This window comes from Marmota marmota, unplaced genomic scaffold (genome assembly GCF_001458135.2).
Source record: "Marmota marmota marmota unplaced genomic scaffold, marMar, whole genome shotgun sequence".
NCBI classification, from domain to species: domain Eukaryota; kingdom Metazoa; phylum Chordata; class Mammalia; order Rodentia; family Sciuridae; genus Marmota; species Marmota marmota.
In genome coordinates this window covers 17,155,567-17,182,470 of record NW_025999999.1, presented here as the reverse complement: position 1 = coordinate 17,182,470, position 26,904 = coordinate 17,155,567, and the positions used below count along the sequence as shown (strand labels likewise).

The 26,904-nt window shown below is 50.0% G+C and overlaps 1 protein-coding gene across 2 annotated transcripts in view; it reads right to left on the bottom strand.

Annotated features, from left to right (window-relative positions):
• The window catches only part of Habp2 (hyaluronan binding protein 2), a 33,798-nt gene extending 9,659 nt beyond the window's left edge, over positions 1-24,139 (bottom strand). Inside the window, exons 1-7 of one of the 2 annotated variants that reach the window (XM_015494814.2) lie at positions 23,975-24,139; positions 12,592-12,628; positions 6,618-6,728; positions 3,880-3,987; positions 2,600-2,716; positions 1,738-1,857; positions 704-875 (exon numbers count right to left, since the gene is read on the bottom strand). In XM_015494814.2, the coding sequence (XP_015350300.1) occupies positions 704-875; positions 1,738-1,857; positions 2,600-2,716; positions 3,880-3,987; positions 6,618-6,728; positions 12,592-12,628; positions 23,975-24,043 (734 nt within the window). In that variant the 5' untranslated portion in view covers positions 24,044-24,139. The remainder of the gene's footprint in view (positions 1-703; positions 876-1,737; positions 1,858-2,599; positions 2,717-3,879; positions 3,988-6,617; positions 6,729-12,591; positions 12,629-23,974) is intronic. The other variant, XM_015494815.2, reaches the window with a different exon arrangement.
• Between the last annotated feature and the right edge of the window lie 2,765 nt (positions 24,140-26,904).

Genomic DNA, 26,904 nt, shown 5'->3' with positions numbered 1-26,904 from the left:
ACCCAAACAATTCCCCCGTACGGGCCACCAAATGCTGCAGTCTGGCTGGGCACAATTCAGGAGCCACTTGTCAAAAGAAATGAACTTTATTTTTAGAACACACACACCAAACCACACAGCTCCTCAGGAAAAACCCTCAGAGCCCAACTGCCACCACCGGCTTCCCCCAAGCCTCTCAACCTCCCACACTCCTCCTGCTCTTGAGGCCGATTGGCTGGGTCGCGTGGGCGGAGCCAAAAAAAGTCCCCCAATGAACAGCTCCGTGGTCTGAAAGGGAGGGGAAACAGCCCAATGAGCATCACCGCAGAGGAGCCAATCAGTTGGCAGCTAGAAGTTTGCTGGCAGCTGGAAGTTTGCTGGCAGCTGGAAGTTTGCTGGCAGCTGGAAGTTTGCTGGGGCCCCTTCGGCTGTGGCTCTCAACACCCTCTGACGGGTTAGCAGAGCTCGGGGTACGGAAATCCCAGGGACCAGAAAGGGAATTCTTCAGCCCGAACCTCTGGATCCCAGGCAAGATCCTCTGAGAACAGCCAGCCAGGAGGCCCCACGAAGACAGCTTCAGGAAGGGAGCAGCCCCAAGAGGGACAGGGAGGTGCCCAGCACTTTGCTGAGTGGGAAACCTCCCTAGAAGACGTCCAGTCTGTCTCAGGATCTGTTTCCAAATCAGGCAACCAAGACTGGGCCCAGAGACCGTGGTGCTCTTTACCTACAGAAGTTGTGCTCCCCAATCCCGTGGGCCTTTGCCTCCTCCATGAACATGTTGTAATTCTCCTGCAGCAGGAGGTGGGAGTTCCAGTAGAGGCAAGGGTGCTGGTTGACTGTCCTGCTCACACTCCCGCGGTAGGAGTAGCCGTCACCAACGTAGCAGTCGTCAGGACCTCGGAGAGGGCGACAGGGCTGTGAGGACGATGGGTGTGCTGCTTCAAGGGGGCGATGGGTGTGCTGCTTCAAGGGGCCTGAGTCGTCATTGTTAGGTGCAGAACAGGCTGAACTATGTTATCTGCAGGGCAGGCTGAACAAATGTTAGCTGCAGGATGGCCCACGCACTCAAACCTCCTTCTGTCTGGTCCTTTATCACCTGTTTGCGTCAAAGCTGAACGTTCAACCCCTACTCAAGGCTGAACACTCAACCCCCCTTTGTGCCAACAAGGCAGCTTGCAGACCAGAGGCCCTGTTAGATTTGGGCTATAAAAACTCCCTCCTGCTGGGCCCCTCTCTCTCTTGCTCTCTTGCTCTCTCTTGCTCTTGCTTTTGCTCTCTCTTTCTTCTCTCTCTCTCTCTCTTCTCTTTCTCTCTTTTCTCCTCTGTTGCACTTCTGCAAAAAGATCTCTTGGTCGCTCCGAGTGTTGTGGTCACTTTCCTTTCAGTTATCACTCGGAGAGAGTTCATCACAAGGTTCTAGAAAGTTCCACACTGAACCCAACTTCAAAACATGAAAAATACTTGTTGGGAGGTGGGTGAGAAGTTAAATTCTCAACTTGGGGCCTAGAAAGGGACATGTAGAGGGTGAATTGAAGCCCAGGTATGCCCAGGTGTGATCCATCTGCTTGCAATATGTCCCAGATTATACCATCTTTACCGGGAGCCAGACACAGCCTTGGGTTGGGAGGACGAGGCAGGAGTAGGGTTTGGGAAACTCAATTGAACTGTGTTCTGGCAACAAAACCCAAGCAGAAGAGGATTCCAGAGGCCTCCCTGGTGGCCCTGAGTTTCCGGGGAAGCGGTGGCTGAGACCCATACCTATTTCGCAGAATCTCCCACTGAACTGCTCCAGGCAAGCGCAGCTAAACCTGGATCTCCGCTTATGCCGCGAGCAGGTGCCGCCGTTCTGGCAGGGATTGGGCCTGCACACAGGAGCCGCTGTGAACACAGGAATCGGGGCCAGGAGGGCTCCTCAGGAGGAGTTGCAGCCTCCCTATGAGACGACCAGGGGATATTGGTGGCACTTTTCTGCTGTCACCTTTTACAACAGATGGATCACCAAAGGGGAGAGGCAGACCCATGGACATTCTAGTAAATGCACACATGAGCTCTAGGAACATAAGCAGATGTGGAAGAAGCAACACAGGTGGAGGCCATGCAAAAAGAGCACATGTATGTAGATGGGTCACCCAGCAAGGAGAAGAGGCCGGCATAGGCAGAGCAGAAACTGGGGATGAGTCTGGGCTAGGCTGAAACTTGGCTCTTGCCTTGCATAGCTGTGTGGCCATGAGCAAGTTAATTAACCTGTCTGATTTCAGTTTCTTCATCTATAAAACTCTTCCTTGCAAAGTTTTGGGAGAATGTGAACGAGATTGCAAATCTCCTGGAACAGCACCTGACTCAGCAGTGATTCAAGGTAGACTAATCCCCCAGCATGGCCCATCTTAGGAATCCTTTAATGCCAACTCCCCAGAGGGAGTGGGTTTTGATTCTTTCTGGATGGGAAGGGACACAGATCAGTCAATTCCCACTGGGCTCTCCAGGGAGGATTAGTCTTAAAATTCTAGTTCAGAAGGCCATCATGGATGCCACGGAAACGTCAGTTACTTTACGTCTGGACTTGCACACAATGAGATGCAGTGGTTCAGGCACAAGCAGAAAAGGGGGTTCCACCACCTACCTCTGGAGCAGTCTGGACCCGTGTAAGGGTATTTACAGGCGCAGCGGTAGTAGGGGGGGCTGTGCGTGATGAGACATTCGCCACGGCCACATGGATTGTTCTTGCATTTGTTTTGTGCTGTAGGAGATGGACAGAGAAACAGGGGGAAACACAAGACATTGTCTGGGCACCTTTTGTTTAGAGGGATACCTGCATGGGGCATCGGGTGGGGTGGGCAGAAGAGCTGTCTATGGCCTTGTCCATGGTTCTGAAATGCCCTGCTGCACCGATGGCTGCTCTCTCATCCCTGGGTCAAGGGTGATTGCTTCCTATGTTCCTTTCACTGCTCAGAGTCTTGGTTTTTTCCTCTTTTTAGTAAAAACCTTGATACATTTTACACCTTGAACAAACAGCTGGTATTTTAGTCTCTGCATCTTATAACCGATTTCATATTTCATTTTATAGTTTTGTCTTTCTTCTGAGAAGTCGAGGGATAAACCCAAATGCAATGTCCATGTCCAGCATCCTCGACCACCCTGAAACACTTATTGGAGAGACATAAGGTTTGAAAATGGAGGAAATAAATGGGAAAGACACAAAGGAAAGAAGTCGGCTCCAAGGTCCTCTATATGCTCCAGACCCTTGCTACCTCCCCACATCCCAGTAGGATTCTTTGCAGTGCTAGACTGGACAGAGTCCAGGTTCTCTCTAGGGGTGCAACACCCATAGGAGTCCTAGTCCTGATGGGTATCCCATGGATCTGTCTCCATGTTACGCCCTCAAGAGCTTACAGAAGGCCAGCACCTTGCGGATGGCAAAGATGAAAGAGCCTGGGGCTGGGAGCTAGGTACCAGGGCTCTCATTTCTGCTCCCTCCTAACTCGCTGTGGGAACTGGAGCAAGTCTCTGCACTCTGGGCTTCCTTTCTCTACCTGGGTTGCACCTGATGCGCCCTGAGGGTCTTCCTGCTGTCTCATTTGGGGACAGTATTTCTCTGGTGTGATTAGTCCAAATGTTCCAAAAGCTGAGTCCTGAGTTTGGAAGGCACCTTGGGTAGATCCCAGCCCTCATTCCCTCTTGGCCTCGGTCTTCTCATCTGTAGAGTGGACATGCTAGTCCCATCTCACCGTGTGAGAGGAGAATGCAGAGAGATGCTGCCTGTGACCGTGCAGAGGAATCCATCGTGCGTGATGCCACAGGTGCAGCCACAGTCCCTCCCGTGGGGTCACTTGGCCCTCCAGCTAGGGCTGGAGGAGGAACGGCTTCTCCTTCCATTCCAAGGAAGAGTGAATCTGCACTTACCTTTCTGACATCTGTTCCCAGAAAAGGGGGCCGGGCAGCTGCAGGTGAAGGTGTCCCCGCTAGTGACACAGTCCCCGCCATGTTCACAGGGGTTGGACTGGCACGGATCTAAGACACATGGGCAGAAGTCAAGGTCAGTGAGGGTCAGCCAATAGGAAACCCCCACTTCTCATCCGACTTCAGTCTCCGGCCCCAAACGAGAGAGTGAGAACAGAGCCAGGGATGGGGCAAAGGAGGAAAGTGTGCGTCATCCTTAAAGAGCGAGGAAAACTGCAGCCACGCGACCAGAGACAGTGATTCAGGCTCGTAAGAGGGGAGACGGAGCGATGGAGACTGGAGCCCCTCGGCCCACTGTGGACCGGGCCTTTCTCATTGCGAAACTCCCCGTCTCCCCCGCGAGTGTCCTTCTCCTCCCATCTCGCTGGGAGTGCTGCGGGGTCTGTCTCTGATGCTGGAGGCATTTCACAAGCCCGAGACCTCCCTACTCCCAGTGCCCAGGGGTGGAGGTCAGGAGTGGGGGAAGAAAACCCACCCCTCATGAAACGCAAGGCTTCTGAACATCAGGAGAGAAGACCAAAGGCGGAGGGTGACAGAAGGATTGACGGCAAGGAGGAAATGACCCAGTGGCCTTCATCTTTCTTCAACTACTTGTTCAGTTAGATTTTGTCATATTTCATCTGTGCCTTTGGCTTTTCATGGCTGTCTGAATGGACCTCCCCCTTGGGGAATTCTTTATCCTTCTGTTCACGCACATTGTTCTTTGGTTCAGGAACTCGGATCCCTGGGCCTGGCTCTTGTTTTGATGGTCCCTTCTGAAGTTCCCCTGATGCCCTGTATCTTGGCCCTGCCTTCCAGGCCACTTTGCTCAGTTAACACAGCTTTTATTCCACTTGCTCCCTGATTTCTGTGCCTTCTCCTGCCTCAGTCACGTGGCTTTGCCTGGACCCAGCTTCTTATTTTCCTTTCTGCCCCCAATTGCTCTGGTTAAGAAGCCGCAAGACAAGTGTGGTGGAGGCACACATGTGTGAGCACACACACACACACACACACACACAGACACACAAACATACCTAAACCTTCCGAAGAGCGAAGGACAAAGAAAAACACAGCAAACATGGACTCAAAGAGAGGCTCAAAGCCAAGCTGTGGATCCCACACTCAGGGCTCCAGGATAACGTAGATCCTTCTGCATAACTCGGATCCAGCCTGAGATCAAAGCTTCAGAATGGACTTTGAACATGACTACTAGTCCCCGAGTCAGGAGCCTTGAGTGTAAGGCATTAGCTTGCCACCAGACCTTGACCAAACTGGTTCTTCCCCTGGCCTCACTGACTCCATCTGCCATTCAAGAGTTGGGGAGATGGTTTCCAAGACCCTCCCCGCCCCAGGCCTCATTGTGTATGATTCTAATTGGAAAAGATACAGTCCGTTTATTGATTGGGTTATTATTATTATTTTTTTTTGGTGTTAAGTTTTTTGAGTTCTTTATATATCCTGGAGATTAGTGCTCTATCTGATATGCGTGGGATAAAAGTTGGCTCTCATACTGTAGGCTCTCTCTTCACCACAGTGATTGTTTCTTTTGCTGAGAAGAAGCTTTTCAGTTTGCATCCATCCCATTTATGGATTATTGATTTTTATTTTTTTGCACTATAGGAGTCTTGTTAAGGAAGTCAGGGCCTAAAACAACCCAGTCAATAAATGGGCTAAGGAACTGAACAGATGCTTCTCAGAAGATAATATGCAAACAATCAACAAGTATATGAAAAAAATGTTCATCTCTAGAAATTAGAGAAATGCAAATCAAAACTACTCTAAGATTTCATCTCACTCCAGTCAGAATGGCAGCTATTAAGAATACAAATGAGTGTTGGTGAGGATGTGGGGGAAAAGGCACACTCATACATTGCTGGTGGGACTGCAAATTGGAGCAACCAATATGGAAAGCAGTATGGAGATTCCTTGGGAAACTTGGAATGGAACCACCATTTGACCCAGCTATCCCACTCCTTGGTTATACCCAAAGGACTTAAAAATAGCATACTACAGGGACACAGCCACATCAACGTTTATAGCAGCCCAATTCACAATAGCTAAATTGTGAATCCTACCTAGATGACCTTCAGTAGAGGAATGGATAAAGGAACTGTGGTTTATATGCACAATGGAATATTACTCAGCATTAAAAGAGAATAAAATCATGGTATTTGCAGGTAAATGGGACTGGAGGATATCATGCTAAGTGAAGTCAGCCAATCCCCCAAAACCAAAGGCTAAATGTTTTCTCTGACATGTCGATGCTGATCCATAATGGGGGTAGGGGGGAGCATGGGAGGAATGGAGGAACTTTAGATAGGGCAAAGGGGAAGGAGGGGAATGGAGGGGCATGGGGGTAGGAAAGAGGGTGGAATGAGATGGACATCGTTACCCTAGGTACATATATGAAGACGAAAGGTGTGACTCTACTTTGTGTACAACCAGAGACATGAAAAATTATGCTGTATATGTGTACTATAAATTGAAATGCATTCTGCTGTCATATATAACAAATTGGAATAAATAAATTTAAAAAAACTTAAAAGAAATAAAAAGATCCAGTCTAAATGAATTTTTTAATACCTATTTATGGTGCTCATCAGAGAGGAGGGAAGAGAAGCCCTTACACTGGGTCTCAGGTAAATTCCTCTTGGGCTTGTGGCCTCCTTCCCGGAGGGCCTTGACTCAGATCTGGTACCTACCGTCGTCTGCATAGTACCAGTCGGGATTCTCGGCGTAGGTCGACCACGAGGTGGTGTTCTCCTCCGGGTTCTGATGCTCGGAGCTGTAGTCGTAGTAGTCGGGAGTCCAATCTGCAGGGACGGGAACGGCACAGAAGAAACCTCAGCATCAGCATCTTATTTAGTTGAACACTTTTTCCTGAAAGAGTTCAAAATCCTCAAGGAGGAAGCACGTGTCTTTCCAGCTCTGCATACTGATGGGGGTGGGTAGCCAGGATCAGGCTTTGTGGCTTTTCACTTAGGAGTGTTACAACCCCGCAAGGCTGTGTCGTTATTTGGCAGGGCCAAGGGCACTGATTGAGAGTGAGGGAGGTCAAGCCTTGGCTGTGCACTAACTGTCCTCTCTGTGCCTCGATTTCCCCTCTGAGAGCAGCAGGACTGGGGCCCAGCAGGCCTCCTTGGTTCCGTGGGGGGTGGACCAGGTCAGATTCTGCAGCTTTGGAGCACCTGGTTGGGTGGCTCTGTGAGAGCATTTCTTCGTGAGACTTTATTCGTCACCTTAGTCTCATGAAGTCACTTTCCTTTGGGTCCCAGCATCAGGCTTCTCCCAAGCCGAGTCTACAGAGCCATTGAAACAGCTGGTGTTTACTGAGCCCTTACTACGCACCATCTCATTTCATTCTCACTCACGTCTAGCAGGTGTATCATTTGCTTGACTTCAAGTTAAGAAAATTGAAGCTGAGAGAGGTTGAGTCACTTGCTCAAGGTCACATACTAATACATGGCAGGGTTTTTAGCTGATGCAACTTGTGTCCATGTAACCACTGAATCTCAGCAGTGATCTCAACCTCAGGGCCCCACTGCTTTGACTGGCATCATCCACGGCCTTGGCTACACTCACACGTGGCCGTGGGAGAGGGTCTCCAAGCATTCCCTCTCAAGACCCCGCCTGCCAACTAGGACTCGCCAGGCACAAGCTTGATAAGGTCGTGGCTCTTGCCTAACAAACGGGAAGGCTGTGCGTGAAGTTGGCCTCTGGTGTAAATCTCACGCTAGACCAGACTTTGACAAAAAGCCCTTTGTTGTCCGGGGCCTTGGAAGACGCTCTGCGGCTGGCGGGGAAGATTTTGGAATGGGAAGAAGTTGGGTTAGTTTTGTGCTTTCCAGCTGGTGGGTGTGCCGAGTCAGGGAAGCTGTCCAGAGATGCGTATGATAATGAGCTGAGCCCATGCAGACAGGCGACTTGAAAGGGACCAGGCAGAGCCAGGAGCCCGTGGACGGCGTGGAGCGTGGAGGATGGCACTCCACCCACGCCTGATAATCAGCCACCTCATCTCTCCATCCCCTGCCTCATTGCGTTAGAGTCTTTATGTCTCTGGCTTTTGAAAAATCCACTTTTGCACAATGGCCACTTTATCTTTCCCATTAAAACGGAACCGTCTTTTCATTTCTTTTTTGAATACGCCAACTCCGGCTCCTTGGCAAAGTTCCCCATCATATCTCAGTGTCAAGTCCAGACTCCCCTTTGCTTGCTCATTATTTCTCCTGAGCTGCTTTTCCCCACTCTGAAAATGGTCCCAGAGGAGGCCACCTTTCCCGGGATGAGGATCCAGGTTGAAGACAAGGCCATTGTCTCCCTGGAGCAAATGAAGTCTCCTTCCATCCCAGTGCCACCGAGAAAGACCAAGAAGCGGCACAAAGGAAAGGTTCTTCTGAGTTGGACGCGAAGGATTTCAAACGGACATTTGGAAGAGACAATGCGGGGATGACATAATTTCTTTATTTCTTTATTCTTTGGAGAATTTGTTTTTGTTTTTCCAACAGGTGTTTACAGAGAAGAGCCTTCAGGTTGCTCCTATGGTTTCTCCCATGGCTCCCATGGGTTAGGGGTCTGACTGGCCAACCTTGACTGGACTACCAGGGATCCCTCCCCCAAGGATCTCTGGAAATCCTTTGGGAGATTCTTACATCGAGGGGATGGTGTGGGGTTTCCAGGGGATGGGGGATGGGTGAAGTGTCTGTGGGAGGATTTGGACTTGAACCCAGCTCTGTTTGCAAGGGCTGCTCATCTCTCAGGGATTCCGAATCACATTCCCGCTGAGCAACACCAACAGTGCCTCCTGTTTGCCAGGGTCCTGGGTCCTTGGTTAAAGGGAAAGAACCATCAGAGAGAGACCCGGTGGCCCTATCACCAGAGCAGAAGCCACCCCCCATAGAGGGTTGTGTGAGGAAGGCATGGAGGTCCTTCACGTGTGGGGGAGCCACAGTGTGCTTTGAAGGTCTTGTGGGAGCATCACGCAGGAGGCTTCCTCCACCTCCAAACTCTATGCCTATTTTGTTTATCCTCTCGTGTTAGCACTATCTATACAAGAAACTCGTGTTGTGCATCTACAATCAGACAAGGATTATGCCAGGGGCTGAAAGGCACGGGGACCATGGAGAGTTACCCAGTTATACAAATAAGAGTGGGATGTGGCCTTGTCCTCAGAGAAAGCTCCGGGCGGGGTAGGCTGGAGGAGAAAGCCAGTCTCAAGGAGGTCAAAGGGTGGTACTGACCCAGGAAGCCAGTGGAACAAGAGCCCCAGCCATCTACCAGCCTGAGCCCAGCCCACATCACCCAGCTGGGTCCAGACCTGAACTACCCAGCTAAGCCCTATCTAAACGCTAACCCCAAGAACAAATATCTAAATACATAGGTAATGGTTGAAGCCACTGAGTTTGGGGTATTGTGTTACTTAATAACAACAGACATCAGTATTGATTGATGTCGGGTTGCTAGTGGAATAACAATTCTAGATATTTTAGGTATAGGAACATCCCTTACTGGCCCAGCTGGCTGCAGAATTTAGGTTTGGGATGATGGTACCTCACTCTGGGATTCGCTTAATCCATCTGATTTGTTTCCTCCAACTAGAGAGTTGGTTTCTTAAGAGCAAGGGCCACGTTCGACTTCACGGTGCCCAGCAGAGCCCTGTGTGCAGTTGTGTTGGGCAGACCCACCTCCCCCTTGGCCTCTGAGCCTCCTGCCTTCTGATTGGCCAGCACACGGCTCTGCCCCCAAAGATGGCCCCTGCTTGAGGCAGACCAATGGTGAGTTCAGGAGAAAAACTATGTGAGATGTGGGTCATAAGTAATTAGTGAAGAAAATTCCTGACGGGAATCTCAGAACTTGTCCAAATGCTTTCTTGGGTAGAGAGGATCGCTGCCGGAGGTGGATTCTCTGTCCATTGATAGATTGTAGCAGACAAATTTGGGTTCAATTTCCAATTACATGAGAATTTGGGCTGCAAGAAAGAGGAGAGGCTTGGCGAAGAAAGGGGCAACTGACAGAAGTGTTTATAGGTATAAAAAGAAAAATTTGTGGATTTGTCTACGTATCAGAGTCTGTTTCTAGGAACTACCAGGAGGAATGGTGAGGTCATGCTCAGTTAACCAGAGAGTCCTAATGACAGGTTATTGCATACTGAATCCTTCCTAGGGGTCGACACTAGGCTAAGTCCTGTGGTTGTGCACTATCTTACTTAACCTGAAGCATCCCCAAGGCATATGTGACACTATTCTGTTCCACAGATAAGGAAAAACCAAAGCAGAAGGACCTGGCGTCCTAGCCCAGATCTACCTAACTCCAAGTCGTGTTTGCCTCTTTACGAGCCTCGTTTGGGTTTATGTTTCAGAAACTCCATGGGTTTTAGCTTTCAGGAAGCAACATGCACTGGGATATCTTTAGCACGTGCTCCAGGTCCTTCCACCAAGATTACTGTGTCCACGTTTAGCATCTCTCAGAACAAGCGCAGAGGTCCTGCAATGGGGGCTTCGCAGCTGCTCTGGTTAAAGAGCTTGCCAGATGTGCGGAACAGAATAAAAATCCCCGGAATGTCGTCCCTGTTGGCGTCATCCATCACGGCGGCACAGACAGCTCCTCCGAGGGCCTCTCCTGGGCCCAGCCCTGTCGGACTGCATTTGACGCTTCCACTCTGGCTGACGGGGCAAGCGCAGCACAGGGCCTCGCTGGCAGGCGGAAGGACAGCTGATGGATGGGTTTGGCCTGTGTTGCAGGGCAGAGCCCAGCCAGCTTTGAAGAGGCATTTCCGCAGGCCTGCTGGCTGCTGTGTCACCTGCTTTGGGGAGATGGGCAGAGTCTCTGCTGTTTGATGACCACCTCCTTCACTGCCCACTGGGACTGGACACCTTCTGCTCCAGCCAGGCCCTCGCTGTGCACTGTCTCTAGCAAGACTAACCAAAGAAGCGGCTTGCCTGTGGACATGAACAAAGTGTCCCCTCCCCACACTGCTGTCTGGAGCCTGCAGGAGATGACAAAGTCCATCAAAGCACAAACCCATGCCATTCAATCACACACCTGACGGGCATGGCTTAACACCTAGCCTGCTCTTTGCATGAAGTATCCCCCTGCCCCCCAGCCAGAGGCTCTTGGAGCACCTCGAGGTGGGTCTTAGGAGCAGCCTGCCCCAGGGCCCATTCATTCTCTCAACAAATTCCCACAAGCCATTAGCAGAATTCTTGTAGGGCCCAATTTCACGGGGTGCTCAATCCTCTGCTTAAACACCTCCAGGGATGGGGAACCTATTAACTCCTAAGGTTCTGAGGGCCCATTCAGATTTTTGGAGAATTCTGCTGGTTTGGAAGTTCTTCCTGACTGCAGATCAAACCCGACCCACCCTACAGCTTCCAATCTACTGAACGGCAGCTCTGAAACTTATGGCCCAAAGAATGAATCCCCTCCTTCTCCATCATCTCTGTGAGGTAGGGTTGTTCAAGTTGTTCTCTGCACCATTCCAGGATGTCTAAACTCACTGTAGACATCTTTGACAAGGTTCTAGCAGATGGCAGTAAAGTGTCTTGTGGTAGAGAAACTCCGTAATTTCCACAAAGTTGCCTCCTAGACCAGGGGTGGGGCTGCTTTTCAGACACTCGAAGACAGTGAGGTCTCTTGAGTCTTCTCTCGTCTCCTCCTATGTCTCTCCACAACCTCTGCAGCTCTGTCTCTTTGACACCCAGGCCTTTAATGGTGCCTGAGGCAGAGGCAGCCTTTCCAGCCCCTCGGCCTCTCGCTGGCTGTGCGTGTGGGCGATGGATGGCCATCACAAGGACAGCCCTTGGAATGTGACCTCCAGAGGATCTGGATTCCACACTACCGAGTACTCTCCTTAGCTTTGGGGAAAGATGCAAAATCTCTCGAAACCCAGTCCCCATGAGTATTTCCACTGCGTTCCCTGAGCCCATGGGGTCCTGGAGCCTCGTGCTCTGGGCTCCTTATGTCAGTCTGCCCGTACGTCTGTCTGGGCTTGGCTGCTGGAGAAAGTCACCACTGAGCTGCTTCTGACCTGGCTACTGTTCGCCTTGCTCCAAATCAGCCCTTGATCCAAAGTTCAGACATGACCGTGGCCTCTGTGTCTGGTTCCCGTCCTCAGGGGGTGCCAGTCCCTATCATGGGAGTGTCAGCCTCTGGACAGAGGCAGCCATGATCCAAGGTTCCTCCTCAGGACTCTTAGAATCAAGGGAGACAGGCACCCAGAGCCAGCGACCACAGGAGGATGACTGGAGGGGGTTAGTGTGGCTGTGGGGACCGGGTAGAGGAAACGGGGTCCTGGCTCCCCACCAGAGGGGTCGAGTGGGTCCGCCCTCCTGAAGCCGGCCATCGCTCAGGCACACCCTGGCTTAGCCTTTGTATGTCACTTCAGCCGCCAACGGGCTGTGGGACAAGGAGAAGTTTGCCTCCCTCTCTGGGTCTCGGTCTCTTTGTCTGTAAGATGAGGGAGCTTTCCCCTTGAGCTTCTCAGACTGGCCATCCGAGGTGTCCCAGGGCAACTTGAAGTTGTGCAAAGCCCTGAGTGAGGGGAATGTTCCTGGAAAAATTCCCTAAGGGGTCTGTGACCCCTCTGAACCAGCTGGACCCGAGAGCCCCGTAACACCTGCCCTTCCTCCAGCTCGGAATCACTAGGAGGGTGGGAAGCCACAGGGTGGTCAGCACACTCACCTGGGTCCAGGTCATCGAGGAAAGGCATCAAGGAGAACTGAAAAACAAAGCAACAGACACAGCACGTTGGACCAGGCCAGGCCAGGCAGCGGGGCGCTCCCTGGGCTTCCGGAAGCCAGAGAGGACCAGATCCAGGACACAGGAGCACTGGGCGCCTTCTGAGTGCGGTGGGGTCTACTTGTAGATGCCCCTTTTCCTCCTCAGCAGAGACTCGTGTTGCCTGCACACACCTGTGGGCCCACAGAGCCCAGGTCCTGACGTTCCGGCCAGTTGAAGTGATTATCTGCCTGGTTGCCCCTTATGTTCTAACAACCCCATGGGAGGCCTTTGAGGAAGAAAGGCAGACTCAGGTCACAGAGCTGTGACGAGGTCTGAATTTAGGCTCAAGTCCGAGTGACAGCCTTTGGGGATTGGGGGTGGGCAAATGCTTAAAACTCACCAGACATTTCCGTTGTTCTTGGAATAAATTACGAGCACCCACCTGGACCTCCAACCTCTTCCCATACTCCTTCCTCCCCCTGCCCTTTACTAAGCACCAGCCACACCCAGCTTCTAAATGGCACAAGCCAAGTTCCTTCCACCTCAGGGCCTTTGGACTGGCTGTCTTCACTACCTGGACCTCCTTCCCCACAGTCTACCAGGTCTCAATTTAAATGCCATCCTCTTAAGAAGGCCTTCCCCAAACACCCTATCAATCAGTAGGACATCCCTCACTCTATTTTTGTTTTTCTGTTACTACACCTGTTTATCCCCATCGTGGTCCTCATTACAGCCTCATTTTATACTTGTTCACTTTTGCCTGTCCTCTGCCTCTGAGATTAGATTCTATGGAGATCTTCATCTTGTCACGGGCGCATCACTCAATGTCTAGCATGTGCCTGGCCCGTGGCATTCCTCAGAAGGTTTTGCTGATGAGTGATATAAACAGTTCCCTTTAGAATGCAGTTCTTAACCAGAAGAAGAAACCTGAACTCACCCCATAACTGGAATAGGTTCTTTCCCTTCAAACAGGGAGCCTCACACTAAGGCCCTGGGGCAGTGTCCCACAGTTGGGCTTTATAAATAAAGTTTTATTGGAAAATAGTCCCATGACCATTTTTCCTTTTTTTAAATATATTTTTTTTAGTTGTCAATGGACCTTTATTTTATTTGTTGATACGCGGTGCTGAGGATCAAACTCAGTGCCTCACACATTCTAGGCGAGCACTCTGCCACTGAGCCACAACCCCAGCTCCCATTTTTTTTTTAATGACTACTTTTGTGCCAACACGGGCAGAATATTTGTGACAGAGAAAGCGTAGCTCAGAAAAAAACACTACAGGCACTTTACAGACAAAGTCCGCTGACCTCTGATTAGAAAATGAGAGCTTTATCCCTGGGCAGACTTGCCCTCGGGTCCTGGCTGCAGGAAAGCTGAGCTCCGGGTGCTCCCTCCCAGGACCCAGGGGATGCAGGCAGCTCAATAGCTTTGCCTCCTCCACCTTCAGCTGAAGTTTTAATTTTCTGTTTTGCTGTTGGTTTCCTTAAACATCTTTGGGAAGTAGGAAGAGGACGAATTAGAAAGGAAGATAAGAAGAGACAGGGAACACCTCCTGATGTGCAGTACAGAGAGCAATGTGGAAAAACAGGCGCCTCTTGAATCCACCCTCAGGGAACACACAGGTCCCAGTGGAGATCCAAACCCCGGGGCATTCTACAGAAGGGTGAGCCTCCGCTCCTCCAGAGTCAGCCTCAAAGGAGAGAAAACAATGGAGGACTGTCCTTTGTTTCAAGAGACTTGGCAACTAAATTCAGTGTGTGGTCCTTTGATTGGATCCTGAATTTAAGAGAAGCACCACCACAAAGGTCATGACTGAGACAACTGGGTAGTTTAAATATTTACATGGTATTACCATATAGTGTCGAATTTCTTGGGGATGGACAACGTTGCCATAAATTCATAGGAAAATGCTTATTCTAAGATGTGCCTGCTCAAGTATTTAGGGTGGTGTCTGCTCTCTATCTGCAAATGATCTAGCAAACAAAAGAAAACACACACACACACACACACACACACACAGGAGAAGGGAGCATGAAAGTGGCAAAATGTTAACAATTGATCTCGGAGGGTGAAGGATGTCCACTGTGTTGTTATTATTTCCATTTTTCTGTAGGTTTGAAAACTCACAAAATAAAAATTGAGGGAGGAGAAAGGAATGCCAAAGAAGGAGAAAAGCAAAGAGGGGCGGTCCTGTGAGGTCTGGGCCTGTACCTCTGCCCCATTTTCTACACCAGTGAGGCGGGGGCAGGTGTTTTGTTGGGGGGCTGGGCTGGGAGTCTTGCCTAGGGAGTGGGTCAGGTACAGGGAGCACCTGAGGACGCTCTGGGTGTCAGCATGGGGCATGGGGGCCCTGGGGACAGACGTCACTCCTCCTCCAACCTTGCCTCGCCTCACTGCAGCCACTGGTTGGTGCTTGGCCCTGGTCGCTGTACCCTGCTCCACCTGCCCTCCATTGAACTTGTCCAGAGGACAGGGCTGCCCTCTCCTCAGGAGGTACCGCAGGAACTCTCCTCTCTGAACTGAGGAGGGTGGCCCGTGCCTGGCTACCATCAGCCCTGAGAAGTGTGCGGGACAGGAGAGAGGACTGTGGGGACACCCTTTCTTGGACCCCACCAGGGAAGGGTCTTCAGGACCTGGGCCTGAGCCAGAGCGTGAATCTTGGCTCTAAACAGATCCGAAGGGACACCCAGGTGTCGTGCTGCCCTCGGCCAGCAGGTGGCAGGCACGCCCTTCCAAGGCAGCTCTCGGCAGTAACCAGGTTAGGAGGCAGCTGGACTTCCTGCGCAGAGCTGACCTCTCAGGAGGCTGACTGCCGCTGCCCACTTTTGCAGCAGAGGCAAGTCACTCTGTGACTCACTGTGTCCACCCACAGAGAGGCTGCGATGGGACGTGGGAGCCGGAAACCCAGGCTGCGGATCTGGGTATACTGTAGGGGGCCCTCAGAGCTGGGAACACACAGTTTCAGGGCCACACTCCTGAAACTGACCAGGACAGGCCTGCAAGCAGAATGACGGACACAGAACCTGCTCCTTTTGTCCCATGAGTCTGCTCCGTTTCCCACAGGGACAGCAAAATGTAGAAGAACTCTTACTCTTGGACTTGCAAATCCATAGAGGAAGATTGATGGAGGAGGAGGAGGAGGAAGAAGAAGAGGAGGAGAGGAGGAGGAAGAGGCCGTGAGGGTTGTGATAACTAAGAAGTAGAAGAGACCAGAAGAAGGATCTCAGTTCACAATTATGTAGAGCTAACCATGAGCCAAAGACTGTGCTAAATGGGTGCAATACATTTTGTCTAGTTTGTCTCACATAATACTGGATAACTTAGGTACAATAAGTATGCCCATTTTAGAGGTGAGAAAACTGAGATTTGCAGAGGTTAAGTTGCCACAAATAACTCAGCTAGTAATGCTGGAGCTGGGTTCAGAGAGTCAGCCTTACATGGGTGCCCTTGCTCTTACTTGTCCCTGCTGGGAGGGCCGAGGGAACCCAGGCTGCAGACACTGTCATGAAAGGGTGGAGGAGAAGGAGACAGAACCCTAAGAGGGGCAGATGCTGAGCTAGGTTAAAATACCAGGATCCTGTTCTTGGAAAGCTTTATATTTATAACAGGTCCATCTGCAGTGGCTCAGGCCTGGCAGACCACATAAAAGGCCATTTGGTCCCGGGAGAAAGCACAAAAGTGAACCCAGCTGGTCCCCTGTGGCGTACACATCTCAATCAACTCTCCACCCTGATGGGAAGGCACACAAGACACTGTCCACTTCTCCAACCACCTCCATTCCTAGTTTCCATGGGGCTGAAACTCCACGTGTCCCAACTGACCAGCTCCTCCTAGGTGGCTGGACTCGGCTGCTGCTCACACACGGAAGGTGGTGTTCTGCAATGGATCCAGCCGAGGGTCCCTCGGCTCCACACTTGGACTTTCTCAGTGGCTCCACAGCTCAGGACTCTGACCTTCCAGAGGTCAGGAGCAGGCCCTTGGCAACATTAAACTCCCCAAGCCACCAGCAAGCTTGTCTCAAGGTCTAGTGTAAAATTTACAGCATAATTTTCTTGGGATGCTCTAATCTATTTTGTCTGATCTAGTGATCATTTTAATCTAGTCGTGATTTTAACTAGGTTCTCGCTCTGCCTTTCAGAATTCCACACCTTCTGGAAGACAAGACCGAAAGGCTGAGGCTGAAAGGCTGAGTTGCTGTGTTCCAGCTATCACATGGAGTCGGTGGAAATGTTCTCAGGCAATGGACAGGCAGAGGGGGGCCTAAGGCCTAGATAGGGCCTACAGCAGAGAAATCTTTCTCCCAGTAGGTGAGAGGCTGGAGCCCTAATCTCAGCCATCTCTTCCTTCTTGGATGTTCTACCAGGTACCTGGTGGAGCAGATGTCACCGACCACCAGGGAAGGATGACATTACTCCCAAGGGCAGCCCGGCAGGAGAGAACTTAGCACTGTGGCCAAGTGGGTCTGCAGCTGCTGGACGGGGGGGGGGTGTGTGTGACAGGGACATGTGCACACAGTTCAGTAGGTCCAGTCCCCACTGCTAGATGCAGAGCTTGGGGCCAAAGTAAATGGTGGAGGTGACAGGAGGCAGTTGAGAGTGTCCAGGTCACTAGCCCAAGTGCTGTCCCCATACCACCCTCCTTCTCTGCTTCTGCTCAAACCTTAGCCACATCATGAAAAAGAACAGTTAAGCCAACCCACAGACCCTTTGATCCATTAAATTGTGGCAAAATATATGTATCATTATATATAACCTTAACCACTTTTAAGGGTGGTGTCTTTGGCACTAACTGCATTCACAATGTATCCATCACCACTCTCTATGTGCAAAACGTTTTTCTTTTCCCCAACATGACTTTCACCCATTAAGCAATAACGCCCCCTTCTTCCCTTCCTGCATCCCCTGATAACCTCCTTCTTCTGTCTCTCTGAACTTGCCTCTCCTAAGTGCCTCATATAAGAGGAACCCTGCAACATTTTTCTTCAGGGACTGGTTTTATTTCATATGCATAATATTTTCAAGGTCTGTCCATGTTGTAGCATATATCAAACTTTCTTTCCTTTTAATGGCTGAATAGTGTTTCATTGTCCTGCCTGCCTGTCTGTCTGTCTATCTATCTATCTCTGTCACATTTTGTTTATGCATTCATTCACTGATGGACACTTGGGTTCTCCACACATTTTGGCTATTAGGCTGCTGTGAGCATTGATGTACAGTGATCTGTTAGTGTCTCTGCTTTCAATCCCTCTGGGTGTCCATCTGGACAGGGAGCCACTGGGTTTTGTTGTAGTTCCATGTTTAATTTTTCCAGGAATCACCTCACTGTTTTCCAGGGCAGATGTGTTTTATGATCCCACCAAAAATGAACGAAGGGTTCCAATGTCTTCATCTCCCCACCAACATGGAAACCAATAACATAGAAAGTATTAATTTTTTTATTTTTAAGAAATACAGCCATTGTGACAATAATAAGGTGGTGCTGGCCTGTCCTTTTTATGCCCAAGGACTCTCACCCTTCTCACTTGAGCTCACAGGTGCTCAGAGCTGTCCTGGGGTTGGCAGGTCCACTGTGGCTTTGTGTCCATCTTTACTTCTGGGGCTCAGGGCAGGAGGGAAGTTTGGAGGGAAAGACTTTGGTGGAAGGTTTGGATACCACGGAAGAAGACGCGGGTCCGTGGCTCGAGTGGGGACTTGAGTGGGTTGGCAGGTGGGGAGAGACTGGAGCCCTGGCCCCTGGTTCGGACACCAGTCTCTGTGCCTGCCTCAGAGCTGTACCCAGGTACCTGGGTGCTGGGCCGCAGCAGCATCAGGGATGGGCAGGGGCAGGGAGGAAAAGAGTGTCCCATCTGGGGACCTGGGAAATTGCTATTTAAAGACACTGGTTCTCCAACCTCAGGTGCCTAGGGATTGTGGAGAGAGCTTGGTAACAGCACAGACCCTGGGCATTTACCACCAGTGCAGCCCATTCCACCCTCGGCCACACTTGGATCCCACCAAGTGATCCAAGGAGACGGAGGGTTATCTTTGTTCCCGTGCAGCTGTTGAATCAGTCCACGCCTCAGTTTCCTCGATTATAAAAATAAGAATTCCCTTACCCACTCTGAGGTTCTTATTTGAGAGCATTTTGTTTCTCAGGGCAAGTACAGGACTTGCAAGGGATCCCTCTTCAGGTGGGCACTAGGTGAGAAATATCTGTACAAATGGGCCATCCCAGGGACTTGGGTCAAATAGGAAGAGGTGGGGCTAAAAGTGAGGGAGTGAGCCCTTCCAGGGTGGAGACTGGAGAAAAATGAGCCCTCATTTCTGGATGTGATAATGCACCAATGAGAAGATAAAACAAAGAGTAGGCCAAGTCTGGGTCCTCCACGGACAGGAGCCCTCACATTAACCTGCTTGGCCAGGTAACTTCAGCAAACCACCCAGGGCTTCAGCAAAGTAAGTGCCCACTGCTGGACACCAGCTCCACCACCAAAGCTGTCTTCCACTCTGTAGCAGGTGACCCGTTGCTGGTCCCTGAGTTGATTTAGGTGGTGCCTGGCCAGGGTATGAAATGACACTGAAATGCAGTCTGAACAAGTCTCAAGTTACCGTCAACCATCCCAGGTCCACCTCAGGGAGAGACTCGGGTGGCTGGTGCGTCTCCATCCTCCATCCCTGGCTGATCTGCTCTCCGACAAGGAGAAGCAGGCTTCAGGGCAGGGCTCTAGCCTGAGGACAGCCAGCTAGAATTCAGCACGTCCCTGTGTTTTGTTTGGTTCTCCATTAATGGTAAAGACACTGTCCTTTAAAAAGTAAGTCAGTATAGATGGAGAAAAGGGGAGTCTGTTTAACAAAAGTATGGGAAACTAGTTGGGGCTGTGGTAAAAATTTTCAAGATGGGATTCATTCATGACAAACACTGACCTAACTGGTTGGTTAACTGGCAAGACTTGATCCTTCCAGGGTCAGAGGTAAAGAAAGCTTCAGGACCCCTGAGGAGCCTTCAGGTGGGATCAACTTGATCTCCTGCTGTAAGCAGGAGTCTGAGGCCACTGCCCCGTCTGACACCCGTGGTTCCACATTGAACAGTCCCACAGTCCTTGGCAGGGTCCGGTGAGAGGATCCATGCCACAGTGGTTAAGAGCACTGGCATTGGGCAGATGGGTTTATCTGTAACCTGCCAGGGCGCCATCTTGAATGGATTATTGAACTTCTCTGTGGCGCGGTTTCTTATCTGTGAGAGGAGAGGGACACTAATCCCTACCTCCTGGACTTGTTGGAAAGCCTCAGTCTGATAATAAACATAAAACACACAGTATTTAGCATAGGATAAAGACTTAAAATTGATTGCTGCTGTTATTGATACCATTGTTAGCCATTGATGTCGATGATGATTTGTATTATTTTTTGCAAATTGCTGAGTGCACCCCGGGGGAGGGGCAGATTGAGGAGCGCTCACTCAGTGCAAAGTCTTCCTGGAACTTGTTTGTCAGGTCACAGGCACATCACACCGGCTCCCTCCCCCCACTATTTTCCCTGGGATCTTTGCCAAGCCCTAAGCCAGGAAACCTTATTATATTAATTATGAAGAAAAAGCAATGTTTTATTTAAAATCCCGGCTGCCGAGTATTCTGCCATGCTGTTTCTCTGTGGCAGCAAAATTGCTTTTGCATTTAGGAAACCCTAATGAATTCAGAATGTAAATGTGTCTGTGCCTATACACACATGTGATTTCCTGCGACCTGATTTCCCTAAATACCAGTGTACACTGCCAAAGCTAATGAGCTGGACTCGTGCTTCGGATCAGTTTTTTAAAAAGATGTAGGAGAAGTTGCGGTGAAATTCAATCCTTCTCTTTTTGGGAAGAGTACGTGGAATCCAAGAGAAAGGGCCACCTCTTCTGCCTCTTCTAGGTTCTGAACGAGATGGGCATTCTGGGGAGCTGAGACTTTGGCTCACATCTGCCCATCAAAGGCCTTATTTTGTTCCTGCAGCCCATGAAGATTTGGGAGCTTGAATCAATCAGATGCTGGGCCTGGCTGCTTGGCCATCCCAGTCTGGCTCCAATGCTTTGACATCCACAGCATCTCTGAGCAATAACCAGACAAGCATGTTTTCTCATTCTCTCTCTCTCTCTCTCGTGACAGAACCAGGCAGATCACGCACATCTGTGGGAAGGGCACAGAGAGTGGAGGGACCACAGGACCTGGAGACTCGTGCTTCAGAACGCTTGCTCCTCCCTTCATGGTGCAGTGTATGAATGTGAGTCCAGTGTCTCCAGAATGTCTCATTTTCAAAACACTCAGAGATCTGTGTCCGTTAAGAAATGTTCTGATTTTCCAATGCTGCCTGGCAACTAAAAGAAAACTAGAGCACTCAGCAGGCTGACCTTCTACCTGCCAAATAAAACCTGGACTGTGAGCAGAATGGACTCCGGGTGGCCAAGTCACAACCCTTGGCTGATGTAGCCGTTTCTGCAGCTCTCTACCTGGGAAGATTCTAGAGTTCCGGGATTTAAAAAGCCCAGAAATGTGAGCAAGCAGGCATTTTAATTTGAAGACCCCTTTGTCAGGGACAGAAAATGCCATTGTCTCTGCTTCTCTCTGGGACTGGACTGAGATAAACAGGACAGGCCCACGAGCACTGTTCTCTTGCTTCTGATCCTGCAAGAGGACAAATCCCATTGCAGCCAGCCCAGTGTGCCCTAAATGACCCCAAGAACTATAGTAGAATGAGGTTTCTGGACAGTCCCCATCATTCTTACAATCAAGTGGGCCTCCCATGATGGATGAGGAGTTGGACAGGCCTGTGTCCCAGTCCTGGTTGGCAAAGTAGTTGAGCATCACAGGACTTATTTCTAACCCGAGAGCAGGGCTCACGCACTCATCTATGCTGGGTTTAGGTGCTCAAAACTGATAATTCTGGAAAAACCAATCTAGACCAGATCAGGAAGGCCTGGGAAGGGTGTCCCAGAGTTCACAGCAATGACACTTGACCTATAGCTCTTTGATGAGCAGATATTGAAGTTAAAATCCAAGCTAAAGACGATCCCAAAGAGCAGTTAACAGCATGTTCACCATGTGACCCAATTCACAGGAGAGTGCCCAAAGGTCTTCCCAGTGGACAGCAATCACAGATCCTGCGAATGCCTTGCTTCAGAATTTCAGCAGCATATGGAACCCATTACCCTCCACCCAGCAATGGGCCGTGTTCTAAGAGCCTCGGTACCTATAGAGTGGATTGTCATCCTGTGATGAGGACCAAAGAGGTCTCACGCTTAGCCAGGGCCCAAGGCCTGTCATCTAAAGCTCAGCTCTTCCACTTCCCAGCTCTGTGACTTGGAGCCAAGTCATCCTGCTCCGTATCTGTAAAATGAGACCAAGGACGATACCTACTACTTAAGATTCTTGTGGGAAATGAACTAATCTGCAGAAACCTCAGCCCTAGCACTCAGGACTCCTCTTTCCAGGATAAAGTTGGTTATTATTTTTAACTACAAGAGTGGGAGAGGCCACCCAGCCCATCTGGCTCTGTGGCTTCTGTCCCCCAGTGATGCCCCAAACTCTCCAAAGCATCTGAGTGCCTTGGCCACTTTCCTCTGGATGCCCATGCACTGGCCTGTGGAATTTGAGCCGCCTTCTCGACCACCTGTCTGACACACATCTGGGTAAGAAAACATTCCAAAGCCTGAGTCCTCTCTTTGGAATTGACTAAGCTCATTGCCCGAAGGCTATCTCTCATATTTTCTCTTTTATCCATTATTGACTTATAATTTCATCGCTAACCCTAAAAATTCACTGGGGCTTGCAAAAAAGGGATTTTTTTCGGGACCATTATCCTTTCTGTGAACTTCAAACAGACTGCATCAGCCCTTCTCCTTGCCTGCAAACTTTAGGCTTAATTCCTTCCGACTGGTACTTTCTCTAGGCCTCTCAGGAGCCTCTGATAATTTCCACCATCTTTCTGTAGACCTGTGGGATTTCTGCCATGTGTTGGGCCCAGACTGGCAACAAGCAATCAAATGATGCAGAGGGGCTGATAGCAATCTGTAATTGCAGCCACTGCTCATGCTTGGGTCATAATTTGAAAAGAAACCAAAGTCACTTGGCAGCTGACTATGTGGCTAAGAGAGGTGTCTGAGCAGAGTTTACTGAGGAGGAGGCAAATCTGTTGTCTAAAAAACATGCTAATGAGAAATCCTGTAATTTAATCTGCTTCCTTCAGGAAGCACTCTTTGGAATGAAATGGGACGTCAGCTGCAAAGGTACTTAATAAGATACAGAGGTTCCAGCTGTTACTTCAGTTCTTACCCTTTGCCCACTCTCTTCCACCCGCTCCCCAGTAGAGGAGAATGTTCTCTGATTTTTATAGGGAAGCTGTGTTCATTCTGGAAATTTTAAGTAAAAAAAGAGCTCACATTTATTGAAAGTCTCATCTATGACCTCATTTAATTGTGACCTTCCCCAAATCTGTGAGAGATTAGCACTTGGTTCTCAGGCGAGAACATTGAGACTCAGAGAGATGGTGTTCCTGGCCCCACATTCCTTACCCACAGAGGGGCCAAGCTGAGATTCACCCCTGGACCCAGAGCCACACTCATGCCTCAGCCCACGTCCTGCAGGGAACTTCCAGGAGGTCCACCTCTGTTGAAGGCTCCCTTGCCCTTGCCTGCAGAGATCCAGCTGACCCTGGGACCACAACAGCACACGGCAGGCAGGGGCCAACATCTCCACCTCTCATCTCATCCCAAAGGTTCTGAGTCCCCAGTCCAAGACCCTCTGATGGGACTTCCCTGCCTGACGCTCTTCAACTTCCCTCTGGCCCCTGGTCATCCTCTCTGCCCCAGCCACTGTGGTCATGGAGAAAAAGGAGAAAAAGTACCCACCACGGAGCCTCTCCCCAAATCTAACCCATCTAAGCAAATCCTTTGCCAGGACCATTGCAGCCAGCAGGATTCCTCTCTAGGGCCAATCCCAGTGATGGCTCCTAAAGGCAGGAAACTTGGGTGTGTCATCACCAGCACATTAGCAGACTGTTCCGGGGAGAGAGTCTCTGGCTCTCGGTGGCCTCTCAGCAGGGCCTCCGAGATCCATGCCAGATAACAACCGGTGCCTTAGCGGATTTTCTTCCCCCTGCTCCTTTGTGGGAATGCTTCACGGAGGCTCTGCTCCCAGGGGGCTCAAGTCAGACGCATGTCACCCTGGACTAGCAGCCCGTGCCAAGGCCTCTCAGACTCAGGACATACTCAATTTGGCAATGTTTGCCTTTCCCAACTAACGTCTGTCCTCACTCCCTGCACAACTGGTTTCGTCTTCCCAATAACCTCAGGATCCCTTGACTGTAGACCTTCGAAAAGGACACTTACCCCGACGGCTGACTTTCCCACAAGAACAGTTAACAGCAGAACATGGAAGGCAGGCCTCCTGGGCGACATCCTGGCAGTTGAAGGCCTGGGCTTGGCTCTTGATGCAGTTTCTTTGGTTGTCTTTGCCTCGAGGGGGGAAAAATGTCAGTCCCCAAGGATTCAGGAACAAATGAAGAGGATGCAAATTATTAACTAGGCATCAAATACTGTTTAATGTTTTGCAAACCAACTATCTTGATTAAACAAATGGTAACTTTGGGGCTGGGCTGAGTCATGGGGTAGTTTCTCTTCTGGGAAGAAAAGTCTCCAAAGAAAGGGGCTGAGATAAAGAGCCCCCTAGCTCCTGGGTGCACTTGAGGGTTCAGTGCAGAGAGCTGAAGTTGTATCTATGCATCTCAGCCACAGGATGAATAGACTCCAGACCAGGAGAGGCCATGCCAAGGTGGCTTCCATTGCTGACTGGGGGAGAAGGTTGATAGATTTCTGATTCTTCAAATCTCAAACAGAATTAAGGCCTGGATGGGCTCCTAATAACATCACACTTTATATTCATGAAAGATAAATTAAAAGCTGCAAAACTGCTATTGACAAACATTGATTCTGGGTCCTTTGAAGTGTTGCCCACAGTCGCTTGTTGGCTTTAAAAGTTTTCTTTTAAATCTCATTATGTAAGGTTTTTGCTTTTTAATTATTTCCCCCCTTTCATTGGAGTCATTCTTTGATGAAGAGGAGAGGATAAAACATGGTGCTCCGGTTCGGGGACAATTGTTCCTTGTTTAGACAAGGTTGCAGGTAGGCCTATATAAAGAAGCGATTCCCTATTAATCATGGGTTCATGTGGACACAATTGATCTCCTTAATAGGTGTGATCTTGAGCTCCTAGAAACTCCTGACTGCCCACAGTAATCTATACAGAGGCTCCAGGAATTCTCTAGACCTGAGTTCTAAATTCGGGTTCTGAAATGCTGCCCACTTCTGAACCACGTCTCACCTGTGCCTGCCCCTTTCACTTCTGTCAATCCCCTCTGCCACATGCACACAGTCTGCTCGGTGGCTGCTCCCACCTTGGGAAATCAGGTTGCGAGCTGTGAGGACCCCTCACGTCCCAGCCCAGAAGAAAGCCAAAGTCAATGTCCCAGCAACCAAGTGGGTCTTGAAGGACCAAGTAGGCCACTTTACTGCCTAAATAACCCTCAGTTCGTTTTTTTCTCCTGTTCTCTTGTCTCCGCCCTATCTTAGGCAGCCATGGACTCCCTTCTGATCAACATCCACCTGACCCCTATAACACATGTACATGCTGGTCCCTTTTTCTAGAAAGTTCTTCAGTAACTTATCCTAACCTTTCCCTAATCCTTACCCCAACCCTAACTCTGCCCTTATTCATTCCTGAGAAATTCAATTTCGTCAACTCACCTACTTCATGCATCTTTTAGGTAGTAGCTCAAACATTACTTCCTCAGAAACTACGCCTGTGTTTTCCCTCCAGCATTGATCACTGTTGTGATGATGCATTGCTGGTGCTACTTCATTGATATTTGTTCGCACACTGTCCGCATCAGACGGAAAGCTTGTGAGATCAGGCATTGGATTCCCACCTTAGACACCAAGTACTTGCCCAGCACTTGATCAGAGGCTGAATAAACCTATGTTGGATGAAATGAACAAAACCACTTTATTAAAGTGACAGCTGGACATTTTTTAACCAGGATGCCTTCGACCACATAGCCAACGAATGTGAAAACAGGACATAAAAAAAAAAAGCCTTTATAAAAATTTTGAGCATCCTTCCACTTATTGGTGAATAAGATGTTAAGATTCTCAAATACCCGCTGAGGGGCTACTGTGAGCTGGGCATTGGAACAGAGGGCTGTAGGGAGCCAACGTGAACTTCATTCTGAGGAGCACAAGTTCTGGCTGAAAGAGTAAACTAGTTAGTTTCAGCTACTGATAACTATGAAAGAGAAAAGAGCCAGGTGTGGGTCGGAAATCCTGGCGGTGGAAGGTTTCCGCAGACAGGGATGGTGAGGGCCCAGGGTGGTTCCCGTGGCTGAGGATGCTGGTGCTCATCTGCTCACAGAGGAGAGGTCAGGGCCCGCACAGAGGTCCTGGCTGCTTCCCCGGCTCTCACGGCTCCTGCATGGCAGGCAGTGAAAACCCATTTGTGGCCATGTTCGGGTGAGCCTTGCCACTGAACCCCTCGTGTGACCAGGTGTCTCTTTCCCCCCATCACCTCATGTACTAGTGGCCTCTGGCTCAGGGGAGAGACTCCCAGAAAACAGGTCAGAGGCTTTTCTTCCTGTGTCCACAGGAAGTGGCCCGGGCAGGTTGGCTGTTCAGCTTTGTGATCTGGATTAATTTCCTGACATGTAATCTCCCTTTATTTCAAGCACAAAGGGAACGATTTTGTTCTTTTTTAGTGGCTCCAAGCACACCCCCCCCCGCCCGTTGTCTCTTATTTCCCTAAAGTTTTGTCATCCTGACAATGTGAAATTGAATCAACTCCTATTCTTGGTCCTAAAGGAGAGAATTCTCTAAAGGATACTTAATCCTTCTGATCCAGAAGGACAGAGGGGGTGGCTTGTCAGGCAATATGTCTTTATCTGGGGAGATGGAACAGACCTACGGGGGTCTCTTGGGCTTAAATGCAAACTCAGAGCCTGTCTGCTCCTCCCTGGGGGGTTTCGACGGTTGCCCATCCTCTGTTCCCTGGGTGCTCTGGGTGCCGTTTCCCACGTGTCGGGTTACACACTGCTGAACAGAGCTCCTGTGCAGCCTGGCTTTCTAGTGGGCTTATTCTCCACCCTCAGGAATGGCGTCCTCATGGTACCCTGGCCAGAGACCCACCTTTTGATGCACTGGGCTGGGGATTGTTCTAACAGCAACCCCTTGCTGGGCCTGAAAGAATGTGTGTCGTGTCTGACTTTAAGTCA